The 18,740-nt window shown below is 46.6% G+C and overlaps 1 protein-coding gene across 1 annotated transcript; it reads left to right on the forward strand.

Moving 5' to 3' along the window:
- The first annotated feature begins 353 nt into the window (after positions 1-353).
- Positions 354-8,266, forward strand: LOC119300257 (auxilin-related protein 1-like). Its single transcript, XM_037577279.1, has 8 exons — positions 354-1,209; positions 2,394-3,924; positions 4,004-4,127; positions 4,208-4,305; positions 4,754-4,819; positions 5,026-5,115; positions 7,154-7,330; positions 7,659-8,266. Exons 1-8 carry the CDS (start codon positions 656-658, stop codon positions 7,695-7,697), a joined length of 2,679 nt encoding a protein of 892 aa, XP_037433176.1. The 5' UTR covers positions 354-655; the 3' UTR covers positions 7,698-8,266.
- Positions 8,267-18,740: the final 10,474 nt, after the last annotated feature.

Below are 18,740 nucleotides of genomic sequence, written 5' to 3' on the forward strand. Positions count from 1 at the left end.
TTCAAGTTGTGCGTCTTTCGGTCGACTACACGCCGATCGGGCCCATTCACCGAATCCCGGCTTCCTTCCTTCCTCCGGCTCGCGCGCTCCGAGAATCCGACGACGAGACCACCGACGCGCTCGCGGTCTCGGCGTGACACCATCCACCTCGGCACACGTCACTGACATGTGGGACGAGAACGAAGCTCCGTTCCACCTGTCAGTGCATCATCCTGACTCTACACCGTGTAATCCTAGCGTGCGCGTCGCCTTTTATCCCTGGCCCACATGGCGGTGGCCGCACGGCCCCCAATGATATACGCTCACGTAGCCCCGCTCCCTCCGGGCCCTCTCGCCAGACATCCCACCAAGACAGACGCGTGGGACAAGTCCTCCCCCCCCTCTCCCCCTCTCCTGTTCCCCTCTCCCGTCGCCGGCGACCTCGACGGCGGCGTCTCCGGCGACCCAGGCGCCGGCCACGCCTCCCCATTCATCCGATCGATAGATATCTCGGGCCTGGGACCTCTTATCCCCTCCCCAGAACCACCGCGCCTCTTCGCTCTGTTCACACCCTCGTCGTCTAGTGTTCCAAGGAGCCAATCCCCAGCGGGCACGAAGCGCCTGGGCCGGGTGCTCGCGCCCCAGATCCAGCGACCCTCCTGCCATCGCGGCCGCCATGGACGACTTCCAGGGCATCCTGGCCCGCGACTTCGGCCTCCGCCCTAAGGGGAAGGCTGCGCCCATGTCGGCCGCCCGCGCCGCGCCGTCCTCTGGATCCGGCTGGGACAGCACCAGATCCGCCGCCGCCGCCGCGCCATCCGCCCCCTCCTACGACGACCTCTTCGGGGCCCCGTCCTCCGCGCCGCCGCCCAAGCCCACGCAGTCGACCTCCATCGACTCCATCTTCGACTCCTTTGCGGAGCCCTCTGCCTCCGCCGCGCCGCCCAAGCCGAAGCACTCGTCCATGCCCGTGTTCGACAAGCCAGTCTACGATGACGATATCTTTGACGGGGTCCCTGGTGTGAAGAGCTCCTCGGTGCGCTACGACGACGTCTTTGCGGGCAACCATGCGCCGGCCCCTGCAGACGACGACCTGCTCGCTGGTTTCGGAACCAAGTCAGAGGCGAGGGAGGTGCCGGAAGATAAGTGGAAGCCCGGGCCAGCAGCCGCCTCAGCGGGGTTTGATGATTTGTTTGCGGGGATTGGCAGGAGCAGCCCGGTGAAGCAAAGGTATGGGCTTTTATCTGCAATTTCGATATAAAGGACGGCACATTATCTCTGTATGGAACATAGGAGTGTATCTTGTTATAGTAGTCTTGAGACAGATGAACCCAAAGCTTTTGTCGGTACTCGCCTAGTGGGAAACGGGAGGATCGTGTGTAAGTCATTGAGCTGGGCAAATTATGCAGTCATATGCGCATATCTACCGAATGTTGCGTTGAGTAGAATCTATAACTTGCCAATATGTAATAGGTTTACATTGGTATTACACAGGTTCAGTCAGGAATGCATTTATGATCTGTTTTAGTGCTCTGCTGCCCTGATTCACTTGGGCCTGTATCATCCCTACATGCATTATGTTAGGTTAGCTGTAGGTAATTTGGATAGATCTTAGACCAGTCTGTACATGTTCTAGCTGCATGTCTTAGGCGCCTATGCAACACAAGTTTGATCAAATTGAGATTATGTTTTGGTACATTGTATTTTTCGTGCCTTCTAATGCATGATAGTTTCTTTTTAATTTAGTAGAATCAGTTGACATTGATGACTTTAAATTCGTAAGGGGCAGATTATATTGGAAAATATTGGAGCACAGTGCAGCGGCTTATGATTTGAGGGGTGTGCCAACTTCGACTGGATTGAGCAAATTATAATAGAAGTTGGTAAAATTAATCATTTGGAGTTTGGTTTGCCTAATGAAATAGATTATTAGAAATAATCTGATGTATGTAAAGCTGAACGATTTAGTAATTTTTAATTATATTGCAAAGCTCCCTGATCAGTTTGCACTTTGCATCATGTTGTTCGTAACAGATGCAAGTTATCCACAAGTAGGCAAAACGCCAACCACTTTTTCCCCTCGTTTTGCCATTCAGATTAAATGCCAACTAATGTGAATTCTGATACATTGGTACATGAATTTGTGAGGCCTATCCGTACTTTGTGCGAGTTCACTTTGATTTTTGAGCTTTCAGAGAAAAAATAGGAAATTTGATTTGACTCAATTTATTAATGCAATTTCAAATGGGTTATGCAACAAAGTTGACGAGGTTATGAACTTGTTGCCTCTTGTGATTTAGGCAAAAACTACATTGATCAAAGATTTTCGTTGTTTTCACCTTTTTTACTTAGATAGATGTTTACTTCCTTACAAATGGGTCCAGTTTGTAACGTTCTCATTTTTATGATCTCAGGCAAACTGCTGGTGCTAAAGAAAAGAAGGTGCCTACATCTCAGCCAGCTAGCATGGCAAGCGACCCTTTTGTTTCTTTTGAAACAACTTCTACTTCAGCCCGTCAATCCTCTGGGATATTCTCGGATCCCTTGGATGAATTGGGTAGGCATTCAAAATCTCAAGTAAAAACTGCTGCTGACAGTGGTCTATTTGAGGATTCTAGCGCATTCAATCAGGTCCCAAAATCAGAACCTTTGTTTACCACAAATTTGAGTGATGACTCTAAAGGTAGCAATGGATCAACCAAGGCCCGAGACTCGAGCCCTGTGCAAAATTTTCCGAAAAGAAACTCAGCCCAACAACCTTCTGTGGAGGACTTCGAAAATATTTTTCCACAGTCACAGTCTGCCCGATATTCTGATGTTCATGTTGATAGTGGTGCTCCAGGTTCCGAGAAATACAATGGGAATGGTATGGATGACCGTTCACCAAGATCAGATGAGTCTGAGGATGAGATATGGCTTACAGTTTCTGAGATTCCCCTCTTCACACAGCCAACGAGTGCCCCACCACCTTCAAGACCACCACCATCTCTTGCAATTAAGCAAAAACCGCATGGATCAAGAGCAAAACGAAGGGATGATGATTATCTGCGGCACTCCACCCAAAACTACAACCATAACAAAAGTTCTTCGATGGATGAATTAGAAGAATTTGCCATGGGCAAACCTCAGAAATCAGCTTATGACAGTGCAAATCCTTTTTATGAGGATGAATCTGAGCGGAATTCATCGGCGGCAGCATCTGCAGCTGCTATGAAGGAAGCCATGGACAAAGCTGAGGCTAAGTTCAAGCATGCTAAGGAAGTACGAGAGAGAGAACGTGATGCAAAGCTTAGAAATAGGGAACAGCAGGAACAGGATGATGAAGCAAGGTCGTATGCACAGGATCAGGAAGAGAGAGAGAGGCAGGAGAAACTAGACAGGGAGAAAGAGATGAGGCAAAGGGAGGAAAAGGAGAGAGAACAAAGAAGACTTGAAGAAGCGAGGGAGCTTGAGCAACAGAGAGAAAGAGGGAGGGGTAGGCAAGCTGTGGAGAGGGCGACGAAGGAGGCACGGGAAAGAGCAGCTATCGAAGCACGTGCAAAAGCAGAGAGGGAAGCACGCCTACGTAATGAGAGGGCTGCTGTGCAAAGAGCTCAGCAGGAAGCTCGTGAGAGAGCTGCAGTGGATGCTAGAGACCGAGCTGATAGGGCTGCTGCTGAAGCTAAGGAGAAGGCTGCTGCTCAAACCAGGGAGAGGGCTACAGCAGAAAGAGCTGCTGTTGAGAGAGTTCAACAAGATGCAAAGAGAAGAGCTGACCGAGCAGCAGTGGAAAAGGCCGCAGCTGAGGTTCGGGAAAGGCAAGCTGCTGAGGCTCGAGAGAGGCACGCTGCTTCTGCAGCGGCAGCAGCGGCAAGAGAAAAACAGAGTAAACCAGATGACCTTGAGTCCTTTTTTGGTATGGGTGCCCGAGCAAACAGTGCACCTAAGCAAAGGGCTCCAACAGTGGTGATTACAACAATCTTTGTGCAATAGTTGTTTTTATGGCAATATTTTGCTAGTGTTTTTCTAATTGTGGAAATTTCAGGATCCTACGTTTAATGCTCAAAGTCAAAGTAGAGCGGCAGCCACCTCTGCTTCAGCATCATCTATGCGGAAGGCATCATCTACAACAAATTTTACGGATGACCTATCCGCGATATTTGGAGGAGGTACTAATTATCCGTAACAGGAGTACTATTTTGAGTTTGCCAGTTATAAATCTTCATTTGATTGGTTTATGTTCTTTTAGCTCCCACGCCATCTGATGAGTTTCAAGCGGTTGAAGGAGAGAGTGAAGAGAGAAGACGTGCTAGGTTGGAGCGGCATCAACGGACCCGTGAACGAGCGGTATGTTGATATAACTAGATGATGCCCCGCACGTTGTTGCGGGAATATTTTGCAATATTTCAATGAGGTTTTTGGTTACACGAAACATCAATATTTGAAATAATAGTTTTTGAAAGTATATAAGAATTTGATGTAAATAGCATAATAGAATGGAATTTTACATGCACGCATGGGTGCATGGTGAAGTGGATTTTTAATATGCATAGTTGCATGTTGAGGTGGGCCTTTTTTATGCATGTTGAATGATGAGGTGTCATGCTTGCATGTTGAGAGAAATATGTTAGTGGGGGCTAGCTATTTAGATATAGAAGATTCCAATAAGGATTGTTCTCTGCTAAAAATTGTTGCTGTTAATAGTTGATTGTACATTTTCTGTATGATAGTGGAATTGTGATGCATGCCTAAATGTTTGAATCGTAGCTGATTTTTAACTTTACTACGTATGCAGGCAAAAGCCCTGGCTGAGAAGAATGAACGGGACATGAATGTTCAAAGAGAGCAGGCAGAAAGAGATGTAAGTACTCTTTCATGATACATGAGCTGATTTTTCTTCTTTTGGCCTCTAGTAAACATCACGTAATACAGTCTCCATATATTTTTATACACTATGCAGTTCCCTGGTTGCCTGTCAGTGAAGTGTGTTATTGTCCCATTAGATGCTTGTTGTTGGCTGCTAATGGCTAGTTCCTTACTTCTAATTGTGATGTCTGTTAATTCCAGAGAATTTCGGAAAGTCTAGACTTCGAGATTAAGCGATGGGCTGCTGGAAAAGAAGGCAATTTGCGGGCACTGCTATCAACTATGCAATATGTGAGTCCTTGGAACTGCTAAAATTTGAGGCAATTCTTAGTTATTTCTGTCAACTCTCTGTTCATTCTCTTTGTTCTATCCTTCTTTTAAACAGAAGCTACATGCGTGTTTTTAGTCTACTCGAATATATTATTTTGTCGTTCAATTTCGTAATGTGGTTATTTATCCTGTAATTTTGTAATACGTTATGGTCAACAGATAGTTTCTCTTGTCTAAATTTTGTTCCTCGGGTATTTGTTTGAGCATTCAGATTCCTGCAATCCAAAGTCTTAACTGCATGTTTCACTAAACTATTTTTTCGCTGAATTGACCAAGTGATGACCAGTCATGGCATTGTATAGTTTTGATTATTTGCTGATGCTTAAATGTACTATATTCCCAACTCCACTCATCCCATCATTTGGCCACCAATGGTATCCGCCACAAACCATTGCTTGGTTGGTTCTTCTTTCCTCATTCTGTAAAAAACTCAGACAAGTCTAGTTGACTATTTTTCCTCCATTAATAATTTTCATGCCAATCTTGTTCCACTTTCCAACACCTTGGTGCACAAGTTTTCTCCCTTCTGGATTCATATCCCATCATGGGCGGAGGCTGCATATGGGCTGGAACAGAGAGTAGTGCACTGCTGACCCTGATTCCAAACTCCTGAGCAAACCTATCCTCTGCATACTTGTTGCTGGGAACCATCTCATATTAGGGACTTCTCTGCTGCGGACATCAATAGTGCTCTAGGTATATCGGCCACTTCTTTATCATTAAGCTTCTTAGAGTATATTCCCATGACAATCTTGCACGCTTCCACAGGCAAACATGCATACTGAGAAATAGCATGGAAGATTGTACAAGGGCAAAGGTATTCTAAGAAGCTTAATGATAAACATGTGATAAACATACAAAGAGCAAACTTGTCATTGTCCCCTGTTAGGAGCATAGCATCTGTGAGATGGTTTTCCAATAAGCAGAGCATAGATTTGTTCAGTAGTTTGGAATCAGAATCACCAGTGAACGAGTCTCTGTTCCACTTTCCATCTCCTGTGCAGCCAACACTCGTGGTGAGATATCATCATGAATCTGAAAGGAATAAAACTTGTGTGCCAAAAGCTGGACAAAGGAGCATGATTAATAGAGGAATTGTGGTCGACTGGGCTTATTTCACGAATGCGTCTAAGATGACCAGTGAGGCGGTGGCCTGAGATGGGATGGCAGAGGTCAGAGCCCAGAGGTGTGCAGATGAGGGCATGACCGTGCCCCCATCTTGGGGGCTAGAATAGTTGGGTCATTGTGTGCCGGTACATGGGCGGAGAGGATGTACACTGAGGAAGACACAAGCGCCCAATGATGCAGAGGCATCGGTTCAAGTCACTGACTGGCGCCAGTGTTTGATATGGCAGAAGCATTCTGCACCTAGATATTGACAGAGGGAAGCAGTGGAGGCACATATCTGGTAGCCAAGAAGAGGGTGGTCCACGGGAAGGAGTGGGTAAGGAGGGGTGGAATATAAGAGTGTTTAGATCACTAAAGTAGTGATCTAAACGCTCTTATATTTCTTTACGGAGGGAGTCTATAATAGGCAGCTGGGGTTCTGGTGGGTGGGAAGAGAACAAAGAAAACGTAGGCTCTGATACCGTTGAGTTGCATGCACCAATCAGTTAGCCGGAAAGCCTAATACCAATTGCAGTACATATCTTATAATCATTTTGGTAAATGTGCTGCAATACCATCTTTGTAGCAACAATGTGATCTGCATTTCATATTCGCTGGTTAAACTATATTTTTTCCCAAGAATATGTGTTAAAACAGCAACAAAGTATAATATCTTTCAGGCCACATATAAAACATTTAAAATCCTTTGCTGTGAGCTGTAGTTGAAATACAGCCATATAGATGATCTCTTCCACCAGAAACATGTTTGTGGTTATGTTCTCTCCTGTTGTTATAGCTGTGTTCGAGCTTCTTTCAAACAATAACTCTTTAGGATAAGCCAGAAAAGTTCTGTGTTTTCCCTGGTGGTAATCCATGTATTATTTCTAAACAGGTACTTTGGCCAGAATGTGGATGGCAGCCTGTATCCCTAACAGATCTGATCACTGCTGCTGCGGTTAAAAAGGTGTACAGAAAGGCAACTTTGTGCATCCATCCTGATAAGGTGCAACAAAAGGGTGCAAATCTACAGCAGAAATATATCGCCGAGAAGGTTTTTGATCTTCTTAAGGTGTGTTAACTTGTCTGTTTCACACCAGTATATGATGCTTTCTTTAGCTCAGGATGTGTACATTAAAGCTGCATATACTAGACGATACCCTGCACGTTGCTGAATCCTATATATAGTTTCTAAATATTGTGTAGAATACTTATTCAATCATTGTGATTTTTACTATGAGAAATTTCTATTAACCCTCCTCTCTACATTCCAAGATTGAATAAATCATAAAGATTGAATAAGTATAAATTTTTATTAATCTTTGCGATACACCAGAGCAGAAATAACCTGTCGTCCCCCAACATTTTTATTAACCCTCCTCTATACATGCATTAAACAGGAGGCCTGGAACAAATTTAACTCTGAAGAGCTCTTCTAAACATTACTATGAGGACCATCTTCGCCCGTGTAAGGTACTCGAGAAGTCCGCCCACCGTGCATCATCACCTCCTTTGACTGCTTGAGGTGCTCAAGGAGGAACGTCCAAGCTGGAGCGGCCGGTCATGCCGTCAGGGGAAACAATGAAGTGATCAAGTGAAAGCCCCACCCGCCATTATTTGTTATTGTATTGCTGTTTGCTTACTGCATCCATCTTCCTTCCACCTTGTGCATGTGTTGATTCGACGACTATTCGCAGCTGCTACATGCCAGCGGACCTTCAACCAGTAGGTGTATATTAGCGTCCTTTTTGCTCGGTTGATGGTGGGTTGTGTGTAGCAGCGGAGCGGGTTCGGTGTTGTGATTTTTGGGGTCCAATGTGCTTCATTTTACTTCGGGAAGGCCAACGTTACATGGATTCATGGCTTGTCACCTGTTTGGGTAGCTGGTTTGCCCTTTTTACCGAGCAGGCGTTTGGTTTCCTTGTTCCTCGGAATTGGTTCAAATTGCCTTGTACGTGGCTGAATTATTATGCAAGATACATATACACACTTAAATGTCGGCACGCTATGATAACAGAGTAGTAGTACTTGTTTATCAGTTAGAAATTGTTCCCACACTTAAATATGTCGGCACGGTGTGATTTCAGTAGAATTAACCCGAGTCTTTCAATTTTATCTCACATTAAGGGTCAATTCTTTGTTGCCTTTTGAAATAAGCCCCCCCTTATCCAACATTTTCTAAAAGCCGAACCAATTTTCTTTTTAAAAGCCTAGTTACTAGAATAAGCTGGGTACTGACTACTTTTTTATCAGTAAAAAATTGTCGTATACGTCTGTCATGTGCTTGGTTCAGTGATTCCACAAAACATAATTACCGATATCATTCCATCTGCTGTGCCTGACCACTTTGTTAGGAATCAACTGACTGATTTCGTGGAGAAATCAATTGGGTCTTGAGCCGCTAGATTTGTCCCTCGCAAACTGATGGATCGGTCAATGCAACAAGTAGCCGCATGGGCGTGTTGCACTTCAGGTTCGCCGTCCGGCACGCTGCACCATGCCCTTCGCATTGCAAACTTCCACCGCCGACAAGATCTATGGGTCACAACACCATGTGTTGCAATGCAACTCCGCCACCAACTGAGATCTGCGAGGACGTGGCACCACGTGCGTTGCATGGAAGCATCCCCTGCCGACTATGAGATCCACTAGTTGCACCTCTCTTGCTCCGTAGCACTTGTGGCACTGCACCGACGTGTTCGGCAACACCAACCGCAACAACGGCTAGCGATGCTCGGCAACACCGACCGCAACAACGGTCGACGGTGTCGATGATGTTGGGCAACACTGACCATGATGGAGCATCGGTGCTGGGCAACAGAGCTCGCAACATCGGCGGTGGAGCGGGAAGGGAGGAAGGGGAGGAGTAGGGGAAAGAGGGTGCATGAGAAAAGGAGAAAATAAGAGCGCGCGCCGACGAGATTCTATCAATGCAGGAAAAAAGAAGTGCATTGGCCGCTCAGGGAAGGGGATAAGGAGGAAGGAGAAAGAGGTGTGTGGGCCCTACGGGGGCACGTGACACCTGTCGGAAGTGGCTTACGGGAGAGAGAAACCACCTGATTAAAAAAGTGTTTTTCTTTCTCCTTACGTTATAGTAGTGTCTCCGGCTTTGGTGTATGCTAGTTATATGCACGGCCAACCATAATTGCCCTTTTTAACTTCTGAACGTTAAAAATGCAGTTTGGAGTTCGGTTATAGAAATCTCTTGTATGACGTGTTTGGTTACCCGCACTGTTTTTTTTGCCTCTTTGCATTTGTGTCACAGATGGGCCCGACTGGGGTAAAACAAGCCAAAACCCATCATTTGCACATAGTTTGGTTTCGTGCATCTAGGCTAGCTACATGAGGGATGCAATACTGACCTGCCGTCTGGTTGCCTGCGCTGCACTAGACGCACAAATTACACGTTGTTTGGTTGCAAATGGCATAAGGTGCTATCACCACTTATCACTAGTGGTGACCTTACCACACACGACTTGAACATAGTTTCTTTCCTTGCTAGGAAACAAATCACAGATAATCCTAGCTACTAGCAAATATTAGTACAAATATAGCAGTCAAATGGTTCAATAGGGGAAAGTTCGTCGATGTCGAACTAGTTGGAAGTCCATCCTCATCCTCTTGTTCTGATGTTGTTGTTGTTTCTTCTTCTACTTCTGCTGCTGCCGACTCTTCTACCGTTGTTGCTCTTCTTCTTCTTCAGATCCTTGTCTGACCTATGTAATCCCACATTTCCCGAGCCTACCCCATCCTTCTGTTCTTCCAGGCTTCATTGTCAAATGCCTCCACACCATGCCCGACACTACTACAGGATGCTGCTAACGCGACACTACGATCAGAGACCCTTTGACGAAACTGTGTGCGATGCAATAATCCCAAACGGTGGTGTAAAACCCCGTCAAAAAGGTGCAAAACATTTGCGATGGAGGATGCATCAAACACGGTTTATATTTTAGTTGCGTGTGCGATGAAGGGCACACGGTTAACCCATTCGAACTGTTTGCGATGAGGCAGAACAACAGAAACAGGCAGCCATATCAATGTGTGTGCGATATACGGCATACAGTTCGCTCTGATGAACCGTTTGTTATTAGGGAGTGCAACATAAACGGTTAGCCATGAAGGAAATATTCCCTAGAGGCAATAATAAAGTTGTTATTTTATATTTCCTTATATCATGATAAATGTTTATTATTCATGCTAGAATTATATTAACCGGAAACTTGATACATGTGTGGGTACATAGACAAAACATCGTGTCCCTAGTAAGCCTCTACTAAGACTAGCTCGTTAATCAAAGATGGTTAAGTTTCCTAACCATAGATATGTGTTGCCATTTGATGAACGTGATCACATCATTAGGAGAATGATGTGATGGACAAGACCCATCCGTTAGCTTAGCATGTTGATCGTTCAGTTTTATTACTATTGCTTTCTTCATGTCAAATACATATTCCTCCGACTATGAGATTATGCAACTCCCGGATATTGGAGGAATGCCTTGTGTGCTATAAAACGTCACAACGTAACTGGGTGATTATAAAGATGCTCTATAGGTATCTCCGAAGGTGTTTGTTGGGTTGGCATAGATCGAGATTATGACTTTTCACTCCGAGTATCAGAGAGGTATCTCTGGGACCTCTCGGTAATACACATCATAAGAAGCCTTGCAAGCAATGTAACTAATGAGTTAGTTGCGGGATGATGTATTACAAAACGAGTAAAGAGACTTGCCGGTAACGAGATTGAACTAGGTAACGAGATTGAACGAGAAAAGTGGTTGGGATGGTTTTCTCTGTGATGGGTCCCACCTGAAAGTGTCTGGTGAGAGAGTGAGAAAGCAGGGGCAAAACGGTCCAGAGAAAAGTCCAAAGACGGTCAACACATGGTCAAACGACACTAACTGGACGGAAACATGACGGAAGGGCAAAAACATAAGAGGAGTAAACGGACTTGAGCAAAACCGAGAATTTTCAAAAACTAGGGGCAAATCAGCCGAGTGGGACACAACTAGTGGCATGAATACAATTATCCCATAAATATAAGTGTGATGATCATCATTTTCTATAGCATTGTCCCAAGTGAGGAATAAAAAAAAGAAAAAAAGAGAAAGGCCATAAAAAAAGAGAAGCCCCCCCTCAAAAAAAGAGAAAGGCCATAAAAAAAGAGAAGGCCCAAAAAAATGAAAAAAAAAGAGAGAAGGGACAATGCTAGTATCCTTTGCCACACTTGTGCTTCAAAGTAGCACCATAATCTTCATGATAGAGAGTCTCTTGTTTTGTCACTTTGATATACTAGTGGGAATTTTCATTATAGAACTTGGCTTGTATATTCCAACAATGGGCCTCCTCAAGTGCCCTAGGTCTTTGTGAGCAAGCAAGTTGGATGCACACCCACTAGTTTCTTTCGTTGAGCTTTCATACATTTATAGCTCTAGTGCATCCGTTGCATGGCAATCCCTACTCCTTGCATTAACATCAATCGATGTGCATCTCCATAGCCCATTGATTAGCCTCTTTGATGTGAGACTTTCTCCTTTTTGTCTTCTCCACATAACCCCCCTCATTATATTCTATTCCACCCATTGTGCTATATCCATGGCTCGCGCTCATGTATTGCGTGAAAGTTTATGAGTTTGAGATTACTAAAGTATGAAACAATTGCTTGGCTTGTCATCGGGGTTGTGCATGATGAGAGCATTCTTGTGTGACGAAAATGGAGCATGAGTAAACTATATGATTTTGTAGGGATGAACTTTCTTTGGCCATGTTATTTTGAGAAGACATGATTGCTTAGTTAGTATGCTTGAAGTATTATTATTTTTATGTCAATATGAACTTTTGTCTTGAATCTTTCAGATCTGAATATTCATGCCACAATTAAGAAGAATTACATTGAAATTATGCCAAGTAGCACTCCGCATCAAAAATTCTGTTTTTATCATTTACCTACTCAAGGACGAGCAGGAATTAAGCTTGGGGATGCTTGATATGTCTCCAACGTATCTATAATTTTTGATTGCTCCATGCTATGTTATCTACTGTTTTGGGCAATATTGGGCTTTATTATCCACTTTTATGTTATTTTTTGGGACTAACCTATTAACCGGAGGCCCAGCCCAGAATTATTGTTTTTTTGCCTATTTCAGTGTTTCGAAGAAAAGGAATATCAAACGGAGTCGAAATGGAACGAAATCAACTAGAGAAGTTATTTTTGGAAGGAAATCTACTGGATGGACTTGGACCCCACGTCAGGAGCCAAGGGAGGTGCTCACGAGGGTGCCCTGTGACACCCGGATAATTAGACTACAGTAATCCCAAGCTAATGATGCCACGTCACCTCCATTTCTGTGATTAAACTCACGTTGATTCGAACCCGATTCAAATTCAAATTTAAAACATAGGCAAACAACAAAAGTTTCCAACTTTAAAGCTAAAATGTTCGGAGTGAACTAAATAATGCAGCGGTAATTATGGTGGAGAAACCAAACTTTGATAAAGTGTTTAAAGGCTCTAAGATAATTAAAACAGTTAAATACATGCCTATTGAATTTTATAAAATATTAAACTATTTTATTTTCGGTTGAGAATTAAGGTGGCAGTAGTATATCTATAGATACAAATTTAGGTGCTAGTGTTTTTATAAAACTATAATAAAATGGAACTTAAAATAAAACAGAAAAGAAAATACCAAAGAGAAAAACTAAACAGACAAAAAAAAGAAAAGGGAAAAGGACCCTCCCTAGCTGGGCCTTGGCCCAGCAGGCTACTGGGCCGCCAGGCCGGCCCAACCGCGCCCGCTACTACTCCCCACCGGGAGCCAGAAACCCTAGCCCCTCTCCCCCACTACCCCGACCCCCCACTCTCGCTCGCTCCCCCACTCCCCCCGATTTCTAGATCGGGGCTAACCACCCCCTCCCCCAATCGGCCCGCTCGTTCCACTCCCCCTCTTCAGGATCGGGGCGTTCGCCGCCGCCGCCGCCCGAGACCGCGTCGCCGGAGCCGCCATCGTCGCTCTCCACCTCGGCCTCCCCGTCCTAGACCGCCCGCACCGGACCGCTTCTTCCTCAACGCCTCCACCTCCTCGACCGGATCTGGGTCGCGCCTCTGGCGCCCCCGACGTCGTCGCCGCCCATCTCCGCTGTCGCCTCCTCGTCTCCTCCTCGCCGGGCGCCAACAAGCCCCACCGTCCCCTCAAGTCCAGGCGCCACCCCACCTCGTCTACGTCGTCGGCGTGAACCAAGTCAAGCCGGAGCGCTCCGGAGCCGGCTCCCTCGATCCATCCCCTCCGACCACGTCACCTGCATCGCCGCTCGATCTGCACACTCTGGTTGCCCCCCCGACGCGTCTGAGCACGCCAACAGCTCCAGGGTGAGCTCTCGTGGCTACTCCCCCTCTCCCCCTCCTCGATTCACCGCCGTAGGCCGCCATACGCGTCGTCCGGTCTCCGGCCAGTGGGCTCAGTCACCGCGACCGTGACCGCGCCCAGCCCGCGTCACCGTTACCCTGCCGCGTGCGCCCCGACGCCCCTGTATGCACCCATGACCGCGCCCGCCGGTGATGCTCTGCGTGCTGCTGCTCCCCGCCGTGTGCGCGCACGCACGCCACCCGCTGCCGTTTTCGTCCCGCGGCGCGGCCCGTCGACGCGCAGCCTTGGCCCCCTGTGCCGCTGCTGTCGCTCCTCACTGTGGCCGCCGGCACCGAGCGTCGTTCCCTCCCTATCGACCTGGGTGGGTGCCCAGCGCCCGCTCCAGGCGCCCGCTAACACCGAACCTGCTAAGGCCCCCAGGGGCCTATGACAAGTGGGGTCGTCCCCTAAAACGTTTTAAAAAAAAGGAAAAAAAAGACTTAAAAAATATATATAATAATAAATAAAAATGATTAATTAATTAAGTAATTAATTAGGTTAATGAATCCTGATTAGATTAACCTAATCACTAATTAAACTAATTAATCTGTTTTAGTTAATCTTAGTCAATGACAGTGGGACCCATGCGTTAGTTGGACCCAGTCAACCGACTGTTGACTGCTGACATCATGCTGACGTCATAATTACATTTTCTATTTAAATTAATTAAATAAAATCTAAAAATGATTAAAACTTCATAAAATCATATAAAATAAACCGTAGCTCAGATGAAAATACTTTCTACATGAAAGTTGCTCAGAACGAAGAGACGAACCCGGATACGCAGCCCGTTCGTCCACCACACACCTCTAACATACCAAACACGCAACTTTCCCCCTCTGGTTCATCTGTCCGAAAACGCGAAACACTTGGAATACTTTCCCGGATGTTTCCCCCCTTCGTCGGTATCACCTACTACCGCGATTGGGCACACCTAGCATCGTTACTTGTCATGTCATGCATCGATATGCATTTGTTTGCATTGTATTCATTGTTTCTTCCCCCTCTTCTCTCCGGTAGACTACGAGACCGACGCTGCTGCTGCCCAGTTCGACTACGGAGTTGACGACCCCTCTCTCTTGCCAGAGCAACCAGGCAAGCCCCCCCCCCCCTGATCACCAGATATCGCCTACTCTTCTCTATACTGCTTGCATTAGAGTAGTGTAGCATGTTACTGCTTTCCGTTAATCCTATTCTGATGCATAGCCTGTCATTGCTGCTACAGTCATTGATACCTTACCCGCAATCCTAAATGCTTAGTATAGGATGCTAGTGTTCCATCAGTGGCCCTACACTCTTGTCCGTCTGCCATGCTATACTACTGGGCTGTGATCACTTCGGGAGGTGATCACGGGCATATACTATATACTTTACACTGTTACATTACTGGTGATACTGTTTGGAGATGGGGGCTGAAGGGCCAGGTGGCTCCATCCCGGTAGAGGTGGGCCTGGGTTCCCGACGGCCCCGACTGTTACTTGGTGGCGGAGCGACAGGGCAGGTTGAGACCACCTAGGAGACAGGTGGGCCTGGCCCTGTTTGGCGTTCGCGGATATTTAACACGCTTAACGAGATCTTGGTATTTGATTTGAGTCGGCTACGAGCCTATACGCACTAACCATCTACGTGGGAGTAGTTATGGGTATCCCGACGTCGTGGTATCAGCCGAAGCACTTCAGACGTCAGCGACAGAGCGGCGCGCGCCGAATTGGACTGGAACGCCACTAGGCTAGGTCTGCTTTCGGCCGCGTACGCAACGTGCAGGTGTGCTATGGGCGATGGGCCCAGACCCCTGTGCGCTTAGGTTTAGACCGGCGTGCTGGCCTCTCTGTTGAGCCTAGGTGGGGCTGCGACGTGTTGATCTTCCGAGGCCGGGCATGACCCAGGAAAGTGTGTCCGGCCAAATGGGATCGAGCGTGTTGGGTTATGTGGTGCACCCCTGCAGGGAAGTTAATCTATTCGAATAGCCGTGATCTTCGGTAACAGGACGACTTGGAGTTGTACCTTGACCTTATGACAACTAGAACCGGATACTTAATAAAACACACCCTTTCAAGTTCCACAGACAACCCGGTGATCGCTTTTCTACAGGGCGACGAGGAGAGGATCGCCGGGTAGGATTATGCTATGCGATGCGACTGGAGATGCGCTTGGAGATGCTACCTGGATATGCTACTTGGAGATGCTACTTGGAGGACTTCAATCTACTCTCTTCTACTTGATGCAAGACGGTGACTGCGAGAAGCGTAGTCTTCGACAGGATTAGTTATCCCCCTCTTATTCTGGCATTCTGCAGTTCAGTCCACTGATATGGCCTCCTTACACATATACCCATGCATATGTAGTGTAGTTCCTTGCTTGCGAGTACTTTGGATGAGTACTCACGGTTGCTTTCTCCCCCCTTTTTCCCCTTTCCTTTCTTTCTGGTTGTCGCAACCAGATGCTGGAGTCCAGGAGCCAGACGCCACCGTCGACGACGACCCCTACTACACCGGAGGTGCCTACTACTACGTGCAGCCCGCTGACGACGACCAGGAGTAGTTAGGAGGATCCCAGGCAGGAGGCCTGCGCCTCTTTCGATCTGTATCCCAGTTTGTGCTAGCCTTCTTAAGGCAAACTTGTTTAACTTATGTCTGTACTCAGATATTGTTGCTTCCGCTGACTCGTCTATGATCGAGCACTTGTATTCGAGCCCTCGAGGCCCCTGGCTTGTATTATGATGCTTGTATGACTTATTTATGTTTTAGAGTTGTGTTGTGATATCTTCCCGTGAGTCCCTGATCTTGATCGTACACATTTGCGTGCATGATTAGTGTACGATTGAATCGGGGGCGTCACATGCCCCCCCCTAGGGTGCGCGCCCCTGCCTCGTGGGGCCCCCGAAGCTCCACCGACGTACTTCCTGCACCCATATATACTCACGTACCCTAAAACTTCCAGAACAGACGATAGATCGGGAGTTCCGCCGCCAGAAGCCTCCGTAGCCACCAAAAGCCAATCTAGACCCGTTCTGGCACCCTGCCAGAGGGGGCAATCCCTCTCCGGTGGCCATCTTCATCATCCCGGTGCTCTCCTTGACGAGGAGGGAGTAGTTCTCCCTCGGGGCTGAGGGTATGTACCAGTAGCTATGTGTTTGATCTCTCTCTCTCTCATGTTCTTGAGGTGATACGATCTTGATGTATCGCGAGCTTTATATTTGGATCCTATGATGTTTTCTGCCCCCCCTCTACTCTCTTGTAATGAATTGAGTTTCCCCTTTGAAGTTATCTTATCGGATTGAGTCTTTAAAGATTTGAGAACACTTGATGTATGTCTTGTCGTGCGTATCTGTGGTGACAATGGGATACCACGTGATTCACTTGGTGTATGTTTTGGTGATCAACTTGCGGGTTCCGCCCATGAACCTATGCATATGGGTTGGCACACGTTTTCGTCATGATTCTCCGGTAGGAACTTTGGGGCACTCTTTGAGGTTCTATGTGTTGGTTGAATAGATGAATCTGAGATTGTGTGATGCATATCGTATAATCATACCCACGGATACTTGAGGTGACATTGGAGTATCTAGGTGACATTAGGATTTTGGTTGATTTGTGTCTTAAGGTGTTATTCTAGTATGAACTCTAGGGCTGTTGGTGACACTTATATGAATAGCCCAACGGATTGATTGGAAAGAATAACTTTGAGGTGGTTTCGTACCCTACCATAATCTCTTCGTTCGTTCTCCGCTATTAGTGACTTTGGAGTGACTCTTTGTTGCATGTTGAGGGATAGTTATGTGATCCAATTATGCTATTATTGTTGAGGGAACTTGCACTAGCGAAAGTATGAATCCTAGGCCTTGTTTCAACACATTGCAATACCATTTACGCTCATTTTTATCATTAGTTACCTTGCTGTTTTTATAATTTCAGATTACAAATACCTTTATCTACTATCCATATTGCACTTGTATCACCATCTCTTCGCCAAACTAGCGCGCCTATACAATTTACCATTGTATTGGGCGTGTTGGGGACACAAGAGACTCTTTGTTATTTGGTTGCACGGTTGCTTGAGAGAGACCATCTTCATCCTACGCCTCCTACGGATTGATAAACCTTAGGTCATCCACTTGAGGGAAATTTGCTACTGTCCTACAAACCTCTACACTTGGAGGCCCAACAACGTCTACAAGAAGAAGGTTGTGTAGTAGACATCACTTCTCTTGGCCGAGGTGCCGGGCGAGCCATTCGTCATGGATATTATGCTTAAATGCCGCTAAGGCCTCTGCATCCGGACAATCGACAATTTGTTTTTTCTTGGTTAGGAACCGGGTCCAGAATTTCCTGGCCGATTCCCCTGGCTGCTGAGTTATATGACTTAAATCGTCAGCGTCCGGCGGTCGCACATAAGTGCCCTGGAAATTGTCCAGGAATGCCTTTTGCCAGGTTCTCCCAACTTCCGATGGAGTTTGCCGGCAAGCTATTGAGCCAATGCCGAGCTGGCCCTTTGATTTTTAGCGGGAGATACTTGATGGCATGTAGGTCATCCCCGCAGGACATGTGAATGTGGAGGAAGAAGTCTTCTATCCATACCGTGGGGTCTGTAGTACCATCGTATGATTCGATGTTTACGGGTTTAAACCCTTCTGGGAATTTGTGATCCATTACTTCATCAGTGAAGCATAAGGGGTGTGCGGCGCCTCTGTGCTGGGCTATATCGTGACGCAGTTCATACGAGTCTTGTCTGCCGTGTTCGGCTCGACCGGATTTGCTTTTAGTGTATCCGGCGTGACGATCATCGTCGCGTATTGGTGCGTGTCCCCATGATCCGTAGATCGATCTTGCATGTTTTGCCTTGTTTTCCAATACGTCTTGTAGGTCCCGCGTGTTGCCCCGGGCCTTGGTATTTTTGTTTGATTTACGGCGGGGTGCGGGCTTGACTTCTGGCTGAAATGCCTGTCTGTCTCAGCCATGAGGTGGCCAGTCAGCCGCATCGTACACTGGTGATGTAGGTTTCAATGCTTCCTCCTCAAGGTGAGGTAGCAACCTGCGCTTTGGGTAACTCTTGGAGGGGTGCTCGAGTTCGTATTC

This window comes from Triticum dicoccoides, chromosome 5A (assembly GCF_002162155.2).
Source record: "Triticum dicoccoides isolate Atlit2015 ecotype Zavitan chromosome 5A, WEW_v2.0, whole genome shotgun sequence".
Lineage (NCBI taxonomy): Eukaryota > Viridiplantae > Streptophyta > Magnoliopsida > Poales > Poaceae > Triticum > Triticum dicoccoides.

Bases quoted from the DNA above. Each gene is read 5' to 3' on its own strand.
- LOC119300257 (XM_037577279.1), top strand. From the start codon at position 656: ATGGACGACTTCCAGGGCATCCTGGCCCGCGACTTCGGCCTCCGCCCT. The intron at 4,820-5,025 runs GTAAGTACTCTT...TGTTAATTCCAG, and splicing joins GAGAGCAGGCAGAAAGAGAT to AGAATTTCGGAAAGTCTAGA. The intron at 7,331-7,658 runs GTGTGTTAACTT...TGCATTAAACAG, and splicing joins AGGTTTTTGATCTTCTTAAG to GAGGCCTGGAACAAATTTAA.